A 15,995-nucleotide genomic window follows, 5' to 3' on the forward strand; every position below is an offset into this window, starting at 1 on the left:
CCAGGACTGGGACTCACCTGAGGCTCAGGGTCCTCGTGCAAGAGCGTGTGGTGATGGTGTTCCAGCTGCGCCACTCACCCAAGCTGCTTCTTCAGACCAGCAGGAGGGTCTCTGATCTCCAGGCCCTCTGTGGGAGGGAGACTTTGCCTGATTAAGCCAGGCCCACCCCTGGATAATTTTCCTTGAGATTAAAGCTCACTGTTTCGAGACTTAATTGACATCTGCAAAATCCCCTCACTTTTGCCATTATTCGATTAACTGGAAACAAGTTCCACATCAGACTTAATCTGTGTTCTCTGGCTGTAACAGAATGCCACAGGCTGGGTACGGTATAAACAACAGAAGTTTATTTGACTCATGGTTCTAGGGAAGTCCCAGAGCACGGAGTCGGCACCTGTGTGGCATCCTAACCTGACAGAAGGGCAAAGGAGTATCCCTGGATGGAGGGAGACAGGGCTGGGGGCCAAACTCGTCTTTTTACCTGAAGCCCACTCCCATGGTGGCAGCATGAGTAGCATTATGGTGACGAGATTGCCCCTTAGCGGTCCCACCTCGTGAGGCCGGGTACACTGGTGATCGAATGCGCTTCTGAGTTTTGGAGGGGACCTTCACCCATGGCAACGTCTCACCCACAGCAGGGAGGGGACATTACATGGGGGCAGCATCCCCCGGCTCTCACCAGCGCTCTCTCCAAACCTGCTCCGGGATGCCCAGACGTCCACCCTGAGCCGATGTCCCTTCCCAAAGCTGGGCCCCCACCCACAGGCCTCCCAGCCCCAGCTGAGCCCAACCAAAAACCCAGCAGCCAGATGGACAGAGGTCCTGCCCGCGTGGGGCAGAGGTGGACAGACTTCCAGGACCCGGTTGATCCCCGACCGCCATCCAGTGCTGTGTCCTGCAACCAACTTTGCTATCACTGGTCCCATCTTCACCGTGTCCCACACCCCAGCCAGAATGCCGGCTACCCTGGCCCGGCCGCCTTGGCCAGCTTCCCCCCTTCTTTCTAGGGTGCTGACCCCTGGAGAGACACCACGAGCTCCTCCAGGCTGGACGAGGAGGGAGCGCACTGTCCTCAAATGACACCCTCCTCCTGTCATATCGCTGCCTGGCTCCCAAGGCTAAGATGGCTGCTCCAGCCCCAGCCATCACCCCTGCAGGCCCAACAGAAGGAGGAGGGAGGAGAAGGCATGGCTCACACCTCCTCCTTCCACCCCTAACTATGAGCTAGTCACGTGGCCGCAGATGACAGCAAAGAACGCCGGAATGTGTCCTTTTACTTTGCATATGCTACGCAGGAGAGGGTGGATAGGGGGAGTTCTGCCACTCTCCCCTCTGATTTCTCTGTCTTGTGTAGGCAAACTCAGGTGTGGGGTATCTCCTTGGTATCCAAACACTTGCTCTCTCTCTCTTTTTTTTTTTTTTTTGTACCAGGGATTGAGCTCAGGGGCACTCGACCACTGAGCCACATCCCAACCCTATTCTGTATTTTATTTAGAGACAGGGGCTCACTGAGTTGCTTAGTGCCTCGCTGTTGCTGAGGCTGGCTTTGAACTCGCGATCCTCCTGCCTCAGCCTCCCGAGCCGCAGTGATTACAGGGTGCACCCTGCGCACGGCTGGCCCTCCCTTTGCATAGCCTGGACGTGATTCTGTGTCCACCAGTTCATGGAGCACGGTGTCTGCGCTCACCCCCCTCCTGCCTCCGCCTGCTCACGGACCTCGTTCCGCCTTCTCTCTTCTCTCAGAAGTTCTCCTTTGTGTGTTGCACGGTGCTGGGCGCAGGGTCAGCATCTGGGATGGGCAGGCATGGACCCTGCTCTCACAGGGGCTGCGAGTGGGTGCAAATGCCCCATCGGGGCTGTGGGCGAGGTTTCCAAGGTGATGTCCGTCTGAGTGGTGTTGGGCCGGGAGCCAAGGGCCAGGAAGGGATACTTCAGACCAGGGGGTTCAGAGGAGCAAAGCAGTGCCCTGTCCATGGTGCTGACCCGCTGGCCCAGCCGCAGCCCCGTTCTGAGAGATGTCAGTCATCTCCCCACCCTGCCTGGGCCTGCTCTGGGGCGCTGGGCGGCAGGTGGTGGTGGTGGAGTGACATTCAGCTGCTCGTTCCATTTTCGTAACGACCTTCCAGTTTCCCCTCTCCGTCTCCCTGTCAGTCTGTGACCATTAAATTCCTCATTAGCAAACGAGATTCGGATGAGCTCATTAAGATGAGGGATGGCCCCGACGTGCAGCTGCTGGGAGCGAACCCGCTTCTTCCCCTTCTTTATGTTTTCTCCTTTAATAAAAAATAATGCACCTCACATGGTGTCCAGTCCGTGGCCAGGCCCAGGCGCCCTGGGTCTCTGCAGTGCCGGCCGGAGGCGCAGACAGGGCCCAGGACAGCGAACGGCAGCATGGCTGCCGATGCCAGCACATTCACAAAGTCACCCGGCTGGGCTTTTGCCACTTCAACTCCAGAGTGTGACATTTAATCCCTTCTTGGTCACCTCTGGGTCCCCTCTCCAGCCTCTGCCCTCCTCCCCACAGGTCCCTTGCATCCTGGCAGCCACAGAGGACCTGCTATCCCTGGGAAAGTGTGGCAAGACAATTGACGAAGTGCGCCCGGTGGGGGCTCACTCCCCAGGAACCGGCACAGGCTGCAGATAAAGCCTTGGTTGGTTGGTTGGTTCGGTCAGAAACTGGATTCTAAGCAACTGCAGCACATGTCAGGCACCTGCACGTCTCCCGTCTTTGTCCTGCCCCTGTCCCCTCTGCCTAGTGAGGAACCAGGCCCCTTCCCCTCCCGGCTCCTACAGGACCTAACCTTGCTCTTCAGAAAGCAAAGCAAAGAGCCAAAGGAAGAGGTAGGAGCCCGCGGGAGGGGGCGGGAGGGGGCGGGAGGGGCCCTCACTCACCCAGGACAGAAGGTGCAGTGGGCCTCGTAGGGACCAGGGAGTCAGCGGCTCTGCTCTTCCTCGGGGCCACCCAGGCTCAGGCTCCTGCCTACACCTGTCCACCGTGGCTTCCCCCCAAGAAGCGTCTCTCGCCCTCTAGTTTGCATGAAATCCCAGATCAAGCGGCCACAAACCTGCGTCCCTGAGGTCCAGTTCCAAAGTCAGGAGGGTCCCAGGTTGGTCCAATCAGGAGGCCACGGTGCGGGGTCACGCAGCTCTCCCTGCAGCAGGGACTGACAGGTGGCTCTGAGCAGCAGCGGCTGAGCTGGGCACTGGCCCCTCTCACAGGCTGTAGGGCAGACTCCACGAGGACAGGTGTTTGCTCGCGGCACCGATCCCAGTCTTAACACAGAGGAGTTGCTTAACAAACACCTGCGGAATAAAGGAGCCCCCACCTGGTTTTGGCCCTACTCTCAGCAATCTGTGGAGGAGGGCGGGAGGCTTTGGGGAATTCAGAGGCAACGCTCCACACACAGGTGACGAGGCATCTTCGTCCTCCAGTGTCTAGCTGTGTGATCTTGGGTCAATCACTTAAGCTCTCTGTGCTTCTGGGGCCACATCTGTAAATGAGGCCAACTGGCCTAACTTAGAGCTGTTGTATGACAGGAGATGATCTTGGCACATGTCACATGTGGTCACAGTGGTGGCTTTTGTCCCCTATTCTGAGTCCACAGAGTAGTCCCCCAGCAGGCTGATGGGGGCCAGGTCTGGTGTGACTCCAGCCAGACATGTGCACTGACCCTCTCCAACCCCTACCCTGACCCCTCTCTCTGGGGGTTAAGTTCAAGGGTGAGGCCACGTTGCCCGCAGAGTGTGGCCGCTCCTCTCCGGTCCTCTGGACCCGGGTCTGCAGATTTCATCTGCCGTAATTAACAAGCCAACTGCGGCTGTCTTGCTCCATTAACAGAGATCGGCCTGACAGGCCAGGGCTGCCAGAGAGGCCCAGGGCAGGGGGCTAAGAAGGAAGGGGACAGGGACAGGGTGTGACCCAGCCAGGTCAGCGTGCTGCTCCCACCTGCGCTCCCCACTCCTGCCCCAGGCCACACTGAGCCGGTGGAGGGCAGAGCCAAGGGAACAGCCCCCGTGACTTCCTGCTCAGAACAGGCCAGGTGGGGGACAGCCATTGCTCAGGGGACCCGACCGCAGCAGAAGTCCCTCCCCAGGCTCCGTGGGCACCAGGCTGGTTAGTGCCACTCCCGCCTCCCTCCTTTCTCCTCGAGGATCAGGCCGTTTCTGTCCTGTGAGGGCAACAGGAGGCGGGCGGGCCTCGGGGAGGGGCAGGCAGTGGCCCGTTCTCACAGGTGACCCCAGCAGCGGTCTCCTTGCCCTCGAGAGGTACAGCTCCTCCTCCCCGTCCACCGGGATCCAGTCCAGACGTGCACAGGTCTTCTCCTGCCCGTGGCCACCAGAGAAGAAAACAGAGAGAAGGGGCCGCGGGCAGGGCCAGTGTGCCCGCGCCCGCGCCCCTGCCCGCGCTCTGCCCCCACTCTGCTGGGCTTGGAGCTCAGCTCAGCCGGGGGCAGCCCCAGGCCGGCGGCCCCCACCCCAGCCAGCCGCATCTCTGCTGTCCACACCTCGGGAGGCCGCGCTGGTAATTGCTTTGGGAAACTCGGTCACCGGTTTAATTGGTACAACTTGTCCTCGGCGATGTCACGGGAGGAAGCAACCTCAGGCCCATCCTTCTTGGGACGCGTGGGGACCTGTGGGTTTTCATGGGACCAGGTCACCTGTGTGACCCACCTGTGCGTGAGGCGACTAGCCACCGGGCATCGTCCCTGTTGACGGGCACCTGAGTTGGAGGCCTGGCTGGGTGTGGGACCAAGGGCCCCTGAAGGCCGGTGAGACACTGGGATGAAGGACAAGCCCTGGGGCTCCTCTGCCTTGGGACCTTGAGGGACATGGGACATACCGCCCTGTCCCCAAAGAAGGCCTCCATGAGCCTGTTGGGAGGAGTCCCCAGCGGGGAACAGGGAGGGGCAGACCGTGGGCCGGAGGTCCTCTCCCAGCCTGTCCCTGGGGAAGGTCTCAGGCTCCTTCTCCTCATAGCCCAGGCTGTCTGAGGCCTGGTGACAAAGGACCCTGAGGCCAGCGGTCATCATAGGGCCCCTGCTGTCCCTCCACGGGAGCTCTGCACTTTCCCTCCTCACTGCGCACTGCCCACACCTTCAAAACCAGCCCTTTATGGCAATGCCCCTCAGACTGCCCAGTGGGGCTAGGCCTCTGCGTCCTGTCAGGGCCTGGAAGGCCCCTGGGGTGGTGGGGACAGGGACACGGGAAGCAGACCTGCCCCTGGAACCGGGAGTCTCTGTCCCTAGCAAGGAGCGCCCTGGGGGCAGCTGTCGGCCAGTGACCCCTGTGCGCCCCCAAGGCGCTCCTTGCTAGGGACGCAGAAGGCAGGAGCCTCCAAGGGTGGAAGGAGCCGGTGGCCATGGGACCCCACAGACTCAGGCAGGGACAGCAAGGACAGCAGGACAGACAGACAGACAGGGAGAGGGCGGGGGTGGCAGGGCTGGCTGAGCACCACCAGCTGGAGGGCTCCGCGAGGTCAGCTCTGGGCCCCAGGGCTCTGGCAGAGGGGCCATGACCCACTGGACACTGCTGGGATGCGGAGGGCCACCCGTCCTCATGCCCCGGTGCTCTCTGCGCCCCGGGGGGCCCGGGCTGTAATCTCCGCGCCCTCAGTCGGGCCCTCCTTTGCCTCTGGCCTGTCGGGTGTTTCTCTGGGCCCCTCCGGTCTCTCCCCCTCCCTCTTTTTTAATTTGAAGCATCCGTCTGGAGCATCCTGAGCCGGGGACGTCCGCCGAGCCGCATGCATTAAGCCGCGACGGCTCTATTGATTTTCTCTCCAGCACTGCATAATGCAAGATATATACAGCCGGTGGGCTGGCCCCTGTCCCTTACTTTGAAGGGACTGTGCCCTTTTTCTTTCTCACTCTCATGTCCCCTCACCCTGGCACATGTTGATGTATAGGAGGGGAGCCTGTCCCTTACGCTGAAGATAGATTCTCCTCGGCCCCGTATTACTCTCCTCGCCGCGGGGGGACGAGGTCTAATCTATCCTTTTTACGGGAGCAGATTGGACACGGGGAAAGCGGCTGGTGGAGTGAGAGGGGCCCGTGCGGGGAGGCAGGTGGCTGGGGAGGTGTCATCGATCAAGACCCACTCTGTCCCCCGGGGGGAAGGCAGCCACTTTCCCAGGTGGCCCCTGCCTGCGGGCCACGGCTGGGCAGGGGAGGGTGCTGGCCACCGCAGCCTGCCCCCTCCTCCAGCCCTGGCCTTGGCCTCGCATCCTGTCACCCCCGCCCCCCGCAGAGCCACAGAGCTGCTGCCAGGCTCACGGTCCTCTGTCCCTCACGTCCTCTGGTTCTCAGAGGCAGGGCAGCTGAGACAGGTGTGGAGGCCACCTACGATGGGGACGTGGGCTGGTCTGGGGACGAATGAATCCCCCTCCTCGACTGGAACAAAGGCCAGAGACCAGAGGAGCTTCAGGAACCCCAGCTGGACACAGAACGTGAACCCAAGACTATCCCCCTCCAGTGCTGGACCCCTGGGCCACACCAGCTCCTCCGGAAGACCACCTGGACTAGAGCCAGCTCATCTGAAGGCCCCGACTCTTGTCGCCCTGGAACGTATTGTTTGCACGCTCTGGCTGGTGGCTCTGACCCCCACAGCCCCTCCGGCCCCACAGTGAGAAGCGCTGCCCACAGGTGGCCCGGCCTGTCACTGCTTCCCCTGCAAGTCTGCGAGTCCCCTGAGATGGCAACAGAGATGGCGACGGGATCTAATTTCTGCATCTTCACCTGCTCAGAGCCTGGCCCTAAACTGGAGCCCCACAAAGATGTCCAGAATGGACGTAGCTGTGGCTGAGAAGGTGCCCAGCCTGGGCCCTGGCCGGCAGGGGAGCAGGAGAGCAGGCCCCGCCGCCCTCCGACTGGGTCTCTGAGCTGGGGTGGGGTGCTGCTCTCCCAGGGGCACCAGGCACCGGGCAGTGGGCTCAGGGCCTCTCCTCCCTCCTCCCACCCATGCTGTCCCCACCTGGACACCAGCCTTCCCACCGGGAAAGGTCCCAGCTGAGGACAGAAGCCTCCAGGGTCGGGGTGAGGCTCCTGGCCTCTGGACATTGGCCAGGGGTAACTGACAGGCCTCCTGGAGATTAAATGAGATGGTAGATATGAAAGCACCCCACCTCTCTCTGTGTACTGGGACTGAATCCAGGACGCTCTCCCACTGAGCTACATCTCCAGTCCTTTTTATTTTAAAACAAACTCTCACTAAGTTGCTGAGGCTGGCCTCAAATTTGCAATCCTCCTGCCGCAGCCTCCCAAGCTACTGGGATTACAGGCATGTGCCACTGTGACTGGTGACCTTGGCTTTTCTGTGATGTGCCAACTGGAGCCTCATAGCAGTCCTGTGAGGAAGAACAGAGAGGCAGTACACACTCACACACACACACACACACACACTCACATACACACACACCTTTCAGAACCAGGAAGCGGGGCTGGGGAGTTTGCCTCTAGTGGGAGAAGGTGTGGAGCTGGACCCCAGATGCTGACAAGGGTTCACTGTCCCTGGAGGGGGAACTCCAGCCCCACACCCCCCGGCCTCTGCTCCCCCTGCCCACCCTCAGACCCCTGCCTCTGCTCCCACAGGCAGAACTTCCCCCCGTTCCAGATGCACCTGCACTCAGCTGGTGGGGTGAGTGTCGGGTCCCTCTGTCCTTCCACCTGGAAGCCCTCCACCACCCACTTCTGGCAAATTCCTGTTCCCCCCACAGAGGCCAGCTCCATGTCACCGCCTCCACGCAGCCTTCCAGGAGGCCTCCAGGAGCAGGGGCCCGGCTGGCCTCTGGGCATCGTGTCCAGCTTGCTGGGGGGGCCACAGCCGCCTGTGCTCGTTCAGAGCCTCCTCCTGCTTCTTCCTGGGCCGCGGTGCCCGGCACAGAGCGGGACCCGTTAACGGGAGCCACAGTAGTGGGACCAACAGAATTAGAGGAAAGCCCAGAGGCCAGGAGGACGTCACAGTCCGCTCTGCTCATGCGATGTCTGCAACTACCTCTCTGCCCACCTGCGAGTGGGCACTCGTGTTTTGACCAATTCTGGTGCCTTCAAAACTGGAGGGAGAAATCTAAGCCAATTGGCCTTCCCGGGGCTGCAGGGTGGTGCCTGCTGGGGGGCAGGGGAGGGGTGTGTCCCCCTGGACCCTGCTCTGTCCCCCGCACACCCCTCCAGGGCAGCCCCTGAGCCCAGCAGACCAACAGAGGGAAGCAGGTGGCCAGGATGGAGCTCACCCACTGACCCAGGCCGTCAGGCAGCTCCAGTCTCCGGCCCTGCGTCCACGGCCCTGGTTGAGACTCTCCTTTCTTGCCCCTCAAATGTGGGAGACACTCTGGTCACGGGGTTGGTCACTCTGAGGGTGAGCAGCCCAGCAGAGTGGACTGGCCCTCTCTCAAGCCCGGGGCTCTCATCTGCAGGACCCACTGGAGCCCTGTAGCTCCCCGTGTGTGGGAATCAGGGAAGCCCACGGCCCGGGCAGCGCCAGGGCCCCATTCACAGAGGCGCGGGGCGGGGCGGGGGTTGGTGGAGGCCAGGGCTGGGCCCCTCCTTTCCCAGCTCCAAGTTGTGTCCTGACACTCGGGCTCCTCCACTCTGGAGCCGGGAAGCGCTCCCTCGGGGCCCCTGCTTCAGCTCTCCTCCGCTGCCGTTTATGTGGTCTCCCTGAGGAGCCAGAGGAGACCTGGGCACTTGAACAAATTCGCCTTTGTGTTCCTTGCTGCACGTCCGTGTTCTCTTAAACGGCTCAGCTCGAGTGGGTGAACATCTGTCTCTCTGGGATCGCTGCCAAAAAGGAGAAGCAGCCCCTCCTCCTGTTCCCCTCTCTCTCCCCGTTGGTCCTGCACAGACGGGAGAAACCCCGGTCATTCAGTCAACAACATGTCTGAGCACCTACTATGTGCCAGGCCCTGCTTTGAGAATATCAGTCCCTCTCTCCACGCCTCCCCCCCCCACACACACACACACAGTCAGTCATAGAGTAAGCGCTCTCAGAGGCCAGCCTGAGAATCCTCCAGGTCGGTATCCGGCGTCTGCTACACGCGTGAGTGCTGCTTTAGACAGAATGCCCACCCCTGCCCTCGCCCTCAAAGAAACACCAGTGCAAATGTATGACAAGCTCAATGCGCAGTCCATCAACCGTCAACCGCAATGAGTGACAGGTGACAGTGACGGCAGTCAGAGGTGAAGGGCTCCGACGAGGGCAGAGAGGCAGAGATGGGCTGCAGACACAAGGTGGGTGGTATCAGAGCAGGACAGGGCGCACGTCAATGCCTGCGGGTCAGAAAGGCCCGGCAAGTTGAGGCCCTTGGTTTGGCTGAAAGGGGCAGCTGTTGGGGAGGGACGAGTGGTAGAAGAGATTAGCATCTACCAGGACGGAGGATGCTGGCCAAGTCGGGCTGAGAAATGTGTGGCCGTCCTCGGGTCAGGGCTGAAGAACCCACGGTTCTGATCCCATCTGGGCCTCCAAACACTGAAACCAAGTGCCCATCAACCAGCTTTTCCCCGGGTTACACCCAGACACACTCTGCGTGGCAGAAACACCGTCTGGCTCCTTTGAAAGTGCAATCAGAATAGTTGGCCATCTCTCTGCAGCAAGGACCACTGGTCTACCTTTCCCGGTGTGGCCAGCACCCCTAGGCAGGGCTCACCCTGGGCCTGTTCATCAGAAGGGAGGGTGGGGGCGAGAGGGGAGAAGCTCAAGTCCAGATCAAGTTCCTAGCAAAGGGCAGTTTCTCCCGGAGAAGGCGGTAATGAGCACAAGGCGATTACATTCTGCTGAGTGGTCATTAAATTGGGGGAAACAAAATATAATAAAATGTGGACATTTGCAGAGAGGTTGAAAATAAAGTAAAAGTAGAACATAGAAATAAAACCAATAACCAGAGCCTATCTTATGGGGGTGGGGAGATCTGCATGTTCTGGAGCCTTCTGAAGAGGTGGTGGTGGGGATGGGAACTGGGCTGGGGAATCTGGCCAGGAAGCCTCAGGTAGCAACGAAGCCACCTGTCACACTGCGATGTGTGTGTGTGTGGGGGGGGGGGTGTTGTAACTTCAACTACTGAAAGTAGTAGCTTCTTTTTTGTGTACACCGATTCATAAAGGAATGGGAACCAGTGAATGGGAAGGCACCACTGGCTGGACGACAGCAGGTGTCCCCCAAAGAGACATGATGGAAAAGTGAGAATCCCCAACAAGAGGCGCTCAAGGTACACAGAATAAATTAGGAAAGAATTCTCTGCATGTACGGCCAATGCACAGGTCTAACGACTCTCAGATAAAACCCAGGAAAGCCAAGCTGGGGTGTGGGGGACTTTGGGGTAAGAAGGTGGAGTGGAAGGTGAAGGGTGAGAAAGGAACGAATGTGGAGGACAGAGGAGGAGGAAGGCAGGAGGTCTGGTCGGCAGCCAGGGCGGTCCGTTACTTTAGGGAGCTGCACTACTAACCTAAACCAGAAGGGGGCACGGCTGCTGAAATTGAAAGGGCGCGCGCATAATTCTTGATCCTTTGCAGACACCGTACGACGTTTCCTGCGTTGGGAGGGTTTAACTGCCCGGAAACGGAAGGCTCGCTCTTTTCCGTTCCCTTCGGTTCTCGGCGTTGGTTGTAAGTGTCTCCGCCTGTCCGCGGGGAGAGGTGGTAATCCGGGGCAATCCGCAGCCGGGTGGACTGTGGGGACCCCAGGCTTGCGCCCAGGGTGCGGGAGGGGAAGGCGGGAGTGTGCTGGAGCCGGTATGTCGGGTTGGGAGTGGAAGCTGGGGTCACGACCCGCGCCCCGTTAACGCCGAACACTGTCCCTTGCAGGTGCCGGTCCTCGCCGTCCGCGTGCCTCGTCGCCATGGTGAGTACGACCCCTGCCGGGCACCTTCCCGGGAGGCGCGCGGGGACTCGGGGCGAGGGTGAGAGGGTCTTTCCGAGGCTCTCGGAGGCCGAGGGCTGGTGGGCTTGACCGTCCCCGTAGAGGGTGTCGCTGCCGCTGATGCTCCGTCCCCGTGTATTGCAGCCCCGGAAAATTGAGGAAATCAAAGACTTCCTGCTCACCGCCAGGAGAAAGGACGCCAAATGTAAGTGCGGCGAACGGCCGGGCGGTGGGCCCCGCGAGCGCTGGCCGGGTGGGACCTAGAGCGGGGACTGGCGATGCACGCTGTGACCCCAGGGGCAGGGCAAGTTCGAGGCCAGCCTCAGCAACTCAGCCAGACCCTGGCTCAGAAGGAAAGGAAAGCCTGGGGATGCAGCTCGGGGGTAGAGAATCCCCGGGTTCGATCCCCACTTGTTTTATTGTGTGTGGAGGAGGATTTCTGAGTAGAATCCTTACCCCACAAAAATTCTGGGCTTCTGCAAACACCGAGTTCAGTGTTAGGTATCCTGTTGGGGTCCTACTGTGGGCCACACACACTTCCACTATTAAGTAGGCAGGCATCTATCGGTGTCCCTTCTACAGCTTGTAAGTAAAGGGATAGAGGTGATGGGTCGAAATCATTAAAAAGCACATTTCATCAGGCACCCTGGCACATGCCTGGGATCCCAGCAACTCAGGGGGGCTGAGGCAGGAAGATGCAAGTTCAAAACCAGCCCTGTCTATAAATAAAATACTTTTAAGGGCTGGGGATGTGGCTCAGTGGTTACATGACCCTGGGTTCAATTCCTGGTACCAAAGGGGAGCGGTGCAGGATTTCAGCTGCGGAGCTCCTGCTGCCTTCTCTGTTTGCCCTGTACTTGGGGGTGGGGCACTTGGGTATCTCTTTCTTATAGTTCAAGGTCGTTTGGGGATATGTGTCTAACACAAGATAGATCTTGAATTTTTTTACCTTTTGTTACTTTAACCTGGGGTCTTTTTTTTTTTTTTTTCCCCTGCCACATGAAAAACCCCAGAAGACAAAACTTCCTTTTCCTCTCACAGATTTGTCTTAGGAAGAGCCAGGTGCTTGTGGCAGTAGAACAGGGTTGGGCTGGTGTGTTAAGGTGAACTGAGCACAGGCATCTGTAAGGCTGTCAGTGGTGGGACCAAGATGGTGGCTGGGAGATGGGGAGGGACCGACATGCTTGTGTATCCATTACCCAAAACAGCCTGTCCCCTTTCATCCTCTGTTACTGTGAGCTGGTGATGCCTATGGGAGCAAGTATCTGGTGGGAAGGATGCCTCCCTGCCCCTGATGGGGGCAGCAGGTGATGGAGTGCTTGTTGTGCACACGGTCATGCTATAGAGAATCTATTATCTGGTCAGTTTTAGATCTAACCATGCAGTTTATCACTGTTCTGACAAGTTTAACACAAGGCCACCTTCTCTTTAAAGTGGGTGGCAGTAGGACTCTGAGTTTCTGTCTCTCAAGATTGGCTTATGGATCCAAATTGGATGGCCTATTAATATTAAGTTTCTTAACAGGGACTCTAATACCAAATACATTGGATTTATTTAGGGATGTGTTTGGAAACCTGAACTTAGATGGGGGTCATGATGAATAAACCAATTTTTTAAATTATGGTAAAGTACACATAAAGTTTGTGCTCTTCATTATTTTTAGATTGTATGCAGTGTATTGGCATAAGCACAGCATCCAGAGCTCTCTTCATCTAACACCTACTCCTCATGCCTTCAGGCCCTTGGCCACCACCCTTCTTTTCTGTCCCTGGTTTTGGCTACTCTTGCTGTCTTGTATTAGTAGAACCTTTTGGTTTTTGATTGGCTTATTTAACTGAGCATAGTGTCCTTATGATTCATCTGTGTTGTATGTCAGATTGTCCTGTTTCAAGGCTAAATTTCCTACTATGCACACATCACATCTTCATCCCTGCTCATCTGTTGCTGGGCTTTGCTTTGCTGGCACATTTTGGCTGTAGTGAACAATGCTGCTGTGAACATGTGTGCGAATATTTCTTGTTTTTATGTCTTTTGGATATGTACCCAGAAGTGGAATTGCTGCATCAGTTGTTTAGTGTGGTAATGCTAAAATAACATTTTTAAGAGATCATGTGCCTTCAGTGGTGTTCAGCTAACCTTGGTGGTTTGTGCCTGTACTCCCAGCAGTTTGGGAGGCTAAGGTAGAAGGATTGGGAGTTGGAGGCCAGCCTAAGCAGCTTGGCAAGACCCTGTCACGAGACTGGGGGATGTGACTCAGTGGTTAAGTACCTCTGGGTTCAGTCCCCAGGACCAAAAATAATCAACAAATAAATTAATAAGTAAAAAGAAATGGTGTTCCACTTGGGTTTCAGGAGTGAAGCCGCGGCAGGGCAGTGCAGGGTACTTCATGTGGGCATGCTGAAATAGGATCGGGCGCTTGAATGAGCATCTAGGCACCTGGCTTTGTTACAAGGATGAGCCAAGGCAACCAACCAGTGCCTCAGGCAGGCTCTGAGCCAGGTGCTTCTGCTTCCTTGAGGGGCCCCTTTAGCAATTATTGGCAGAAATGGAGTCGTAGGAGTAGGAGTGCAAGTTAATCTTGTGCTACTTCTGTGAGGCCAAGTGCTGTGTGCTTTTGTCTGGTGAGGTACTTGGGTTGAAGCAATAGGCACTTCACTGCTTTTGTAACAGAGTTGTTGGAAGTGTGTGAGTGGCTTTTAAGGAAGCTGGAACAAGGGATTTGACAAGTGCGTGAAATGGCTAACTTTCTCCCGGGAAGCTGTTCTCTTCCAGTAGCCAGATGGATGGAAATGTGTTGACCTAACACAGACTCTACCTAACCAGACTCTGCCCCTTTGAATTTGAGGTGCATTTGAGGCTCTTGTCTAATCTGTGATCCCTACAGGTGTGATCAGAGCCCTGTCCCTGCAGTCCCCAGCATCCACCCAGAAAACAGGGACCACATACATTTTAGGAGATGAGTGGGCTGGGATATCCTGAAGGAGAAGCTGCATGTTAATGCCTGCAGAGAGTAGTTTGTTTTTTTTTTTTGTTTTGTTTTGTTTTCTTCCAAGTAATGATAAATTAGGTCAGTATAGAATGTTCTACAATGTTGTGTTCACTGTACCAAAAAACCTGTTTTAAACATAAATCAATGAGTTGAAATTGAGAGAGGCCCAGGCTTGTAAGTGTTAATAGGGGGAAATGTAGGTTTCCGACACCATATTTTGATCTTGAAGGCAAAGGGACAGTACAGGGGGTGGGCGCATACTTGGCCCTTGCAGTGGCACTGACTGGCCGGTTGCAGTCCCTAGTGCCTCTTGCACAAACGGTGAGGCATCTGTTTTCTGTGACATGATTTAATGACATATTCTGCTCTGCTTGGTAGCTGTCAAGATCAAGAAAAACAAGGATAATGTGAAGTTTAAAGTTCGATGCAGCAGGTACCTTTACACCTTGGTCATCACAGACAAGGAGAAGGCAGAGAAGCTGAAGCAGTCCCTGCCCCCAGGTGAGTTAGGCCGCCCACAGTGTGGGGGGTCCTGGTTTACCCTTGTGTGGTTTGGGTGTCTGCGCTTGCTGCTGGTAGTGCGGGGAGGAGTCGCGATCTGCAGTTAGACCCAGTGCTGGAGTGGAGTCCTTGGGTAAAGGAAGTGCACGGCTCGATCCTCACAGCCCTCCACACTGGCTGCTGTACTGACCCCCACTTTGCAGGGAGAACAATCAGTTAAATCTAATGGACCAAGTTTTGAGTGGAATGTTTTTATCGAATACTAGCTTGATTTTAATCCAAACCTTCTTTATGAGCCCTAGGTGGAGTACAAAATCAGGATGGCAATAACACAAAAATGACTTGCTTTTGGTTTGTCTTTCCCTCTAGGTTTGGCAGTGAAGGAACTGAAATGAATCAGGCAGGCCGATTTGAACTGCATTAAAGTGTTTACAAAGCCTTATGTGTCCTTTGTCTTTGAAGCTGGGGAAGAGGTGCTGCTGGGTGGTGCCATCTGCTGGGGATGGGTGATGGATCCTGCTTGCCACCTCCTTGTCTCCCAAGTCTAGGGCTGGGATCTCAGTAGACAAATAAGGCCAGACTTCTGTTTGGCCTGTTTGAGACATAGTAGAGGTAGGTAGGCTCTGCCTCGGGGGTAGGGCACCTGCCTAGCGTGTGCAAGGACCTGGGTCCCATCCCAAGCACCACAAGACAGGGCTATCGGGAAGCCCCCATGGGAAGAGGAAGAAGAGCTGGGCATCTGTGTGAGTCACCGTCTGCGTTTGGGACTTAGAGTGGGTTAGGTAGAATGGGTTTCCTTCTGACCAAAGTGAAAGGGAGGTGTTGCTGAGCACAAAGGTAGCCTAAGATTTTTTTCAGCGTGACTTACGTGACGGAGTGGGATTGAAAGTGAGATGATTGCAGAAAACAGAATTATGCTAGCCTAGCATGAGGCGGCAGGACTTGGAGTGACATTTCAGAGGAAGGAGTGGTTCTTCCAGAGGTCTGAGCTGGGCCCTCCAGCCTTGGAGAGAAGCCCGGACAGTGATGGGCTTTCACTGGTCTGGAAGGAGGTGAATCTGACCTGCGAGGGCCAGCCAGGCTCGTTCCTTGGCTATTAGAACTTTGTCCTGCCACTTCTGACTGTTTCCTGAAATGAAAGTAACCACATTGATACCTTTCCTTGTCACTGGCTTACTCAGTGAAATGGGCTAATGTGTGCAAGTTTTTGAACTTCCAACACTGGGAACATTGAGTCATGTTGAGGTGGGCCACAAGGTGGCGCCATACCACCACAAATGAACAGTAGCTGGTAGATCCTTCCTGAGATGATTTTCCATCTCTTTAAAAAGTGTATTTGGTATTGCACTTTAAGTGCTTAAGCAGGTTGTGACACCAAGCACCAATCTTTTTGTAAGAACTCTTGGGTCTCATGAATTCATTGAAAGGCGTGAGTTTTGTTTACTCCAGGAGAGGGTGGCACAGGGAGCCCTGGGTTGTTGACAGACCCAGAGGTGGCTCTGTCAGCAGCTTTCAGTCTTTCCCATTCTTTAAACATTTAGGATTCCCAAGGGGGAGTGAGTTACCACTTAGGCTTTCTTTGTCCCCAGCACATTATCCAGAGACTTGTCCCCGCTCCTAGGAGACGAACCCTGCAGGGATTTGTCTGGCCGCCTGGTCCAGA

General features: G+C 56.6%; 1 protein-coding gene across 3 annotated transcripts; it reads left to right on the forward strand.

The window, feature by feature from the left end:
- The first annotated feature begins 10,509 nt into the window (after nucleotides 1-10,509).
- Nucleotides 10,510-14,771, forward strand: Rpl38 (ribosomal protein L38). Of its 3 annotated transcripts, none has more exons than XM_046463444.2 (5): nucleotides 10,510-10,589; nucleotides 10,788-10,824; nucleotides 10,987-11,047; nucleotides 14,210-14,332; nucleotides 14,702-14,771. In XM_046463444.2, exons 2-5 carry the CDS (start codon nucleotides 10,822-10,824, stop codon nucleotides 14,725-14,727), a joined length of 213 nt encoding a protein of 70 aa, XP_046319400.1. In that variant the 5' UTR covers nucleotides 10,510-10,589; nucleotides 10,788-10,821; the 3' UTR covers nucleotides 14,728-14,771. The 3 variants fall into 3 exon arrangements, with proteins under 3 accessions (XP_046319400.1, XP_058441283.1, XP_058441282.1); XM_058585300.1 differs by having other exon boundaries at nucleotides 10,589-10,680; XM_058585299.1 differs by lacking the exon at nucleotides 10,510-10,589 and adding an exon at nucleotides 10,591-10,619.
- The last annotated feature ends 1,224 nt before the right edge of the window (nucleotides 14,772-15,995 follow it).

This window comes from Marmota monax, unplaced genomic scaffold (assembly GCF_021218885.2).
Source record: "Marmota monax isolate L192 unplaced genomic scaffold, Marmota_monax_Labrador192_F-V1.1 WCK01_AAM20220418_F8-fsc00208, whole genome shotgun sequence".
In the NCBI taxonomy this organism is placed as follows: Eukaryota; Metazoa; Chordata; class Mammalia; order Rodentia; family Sciuridae; genus Marmota; species Marmota monax.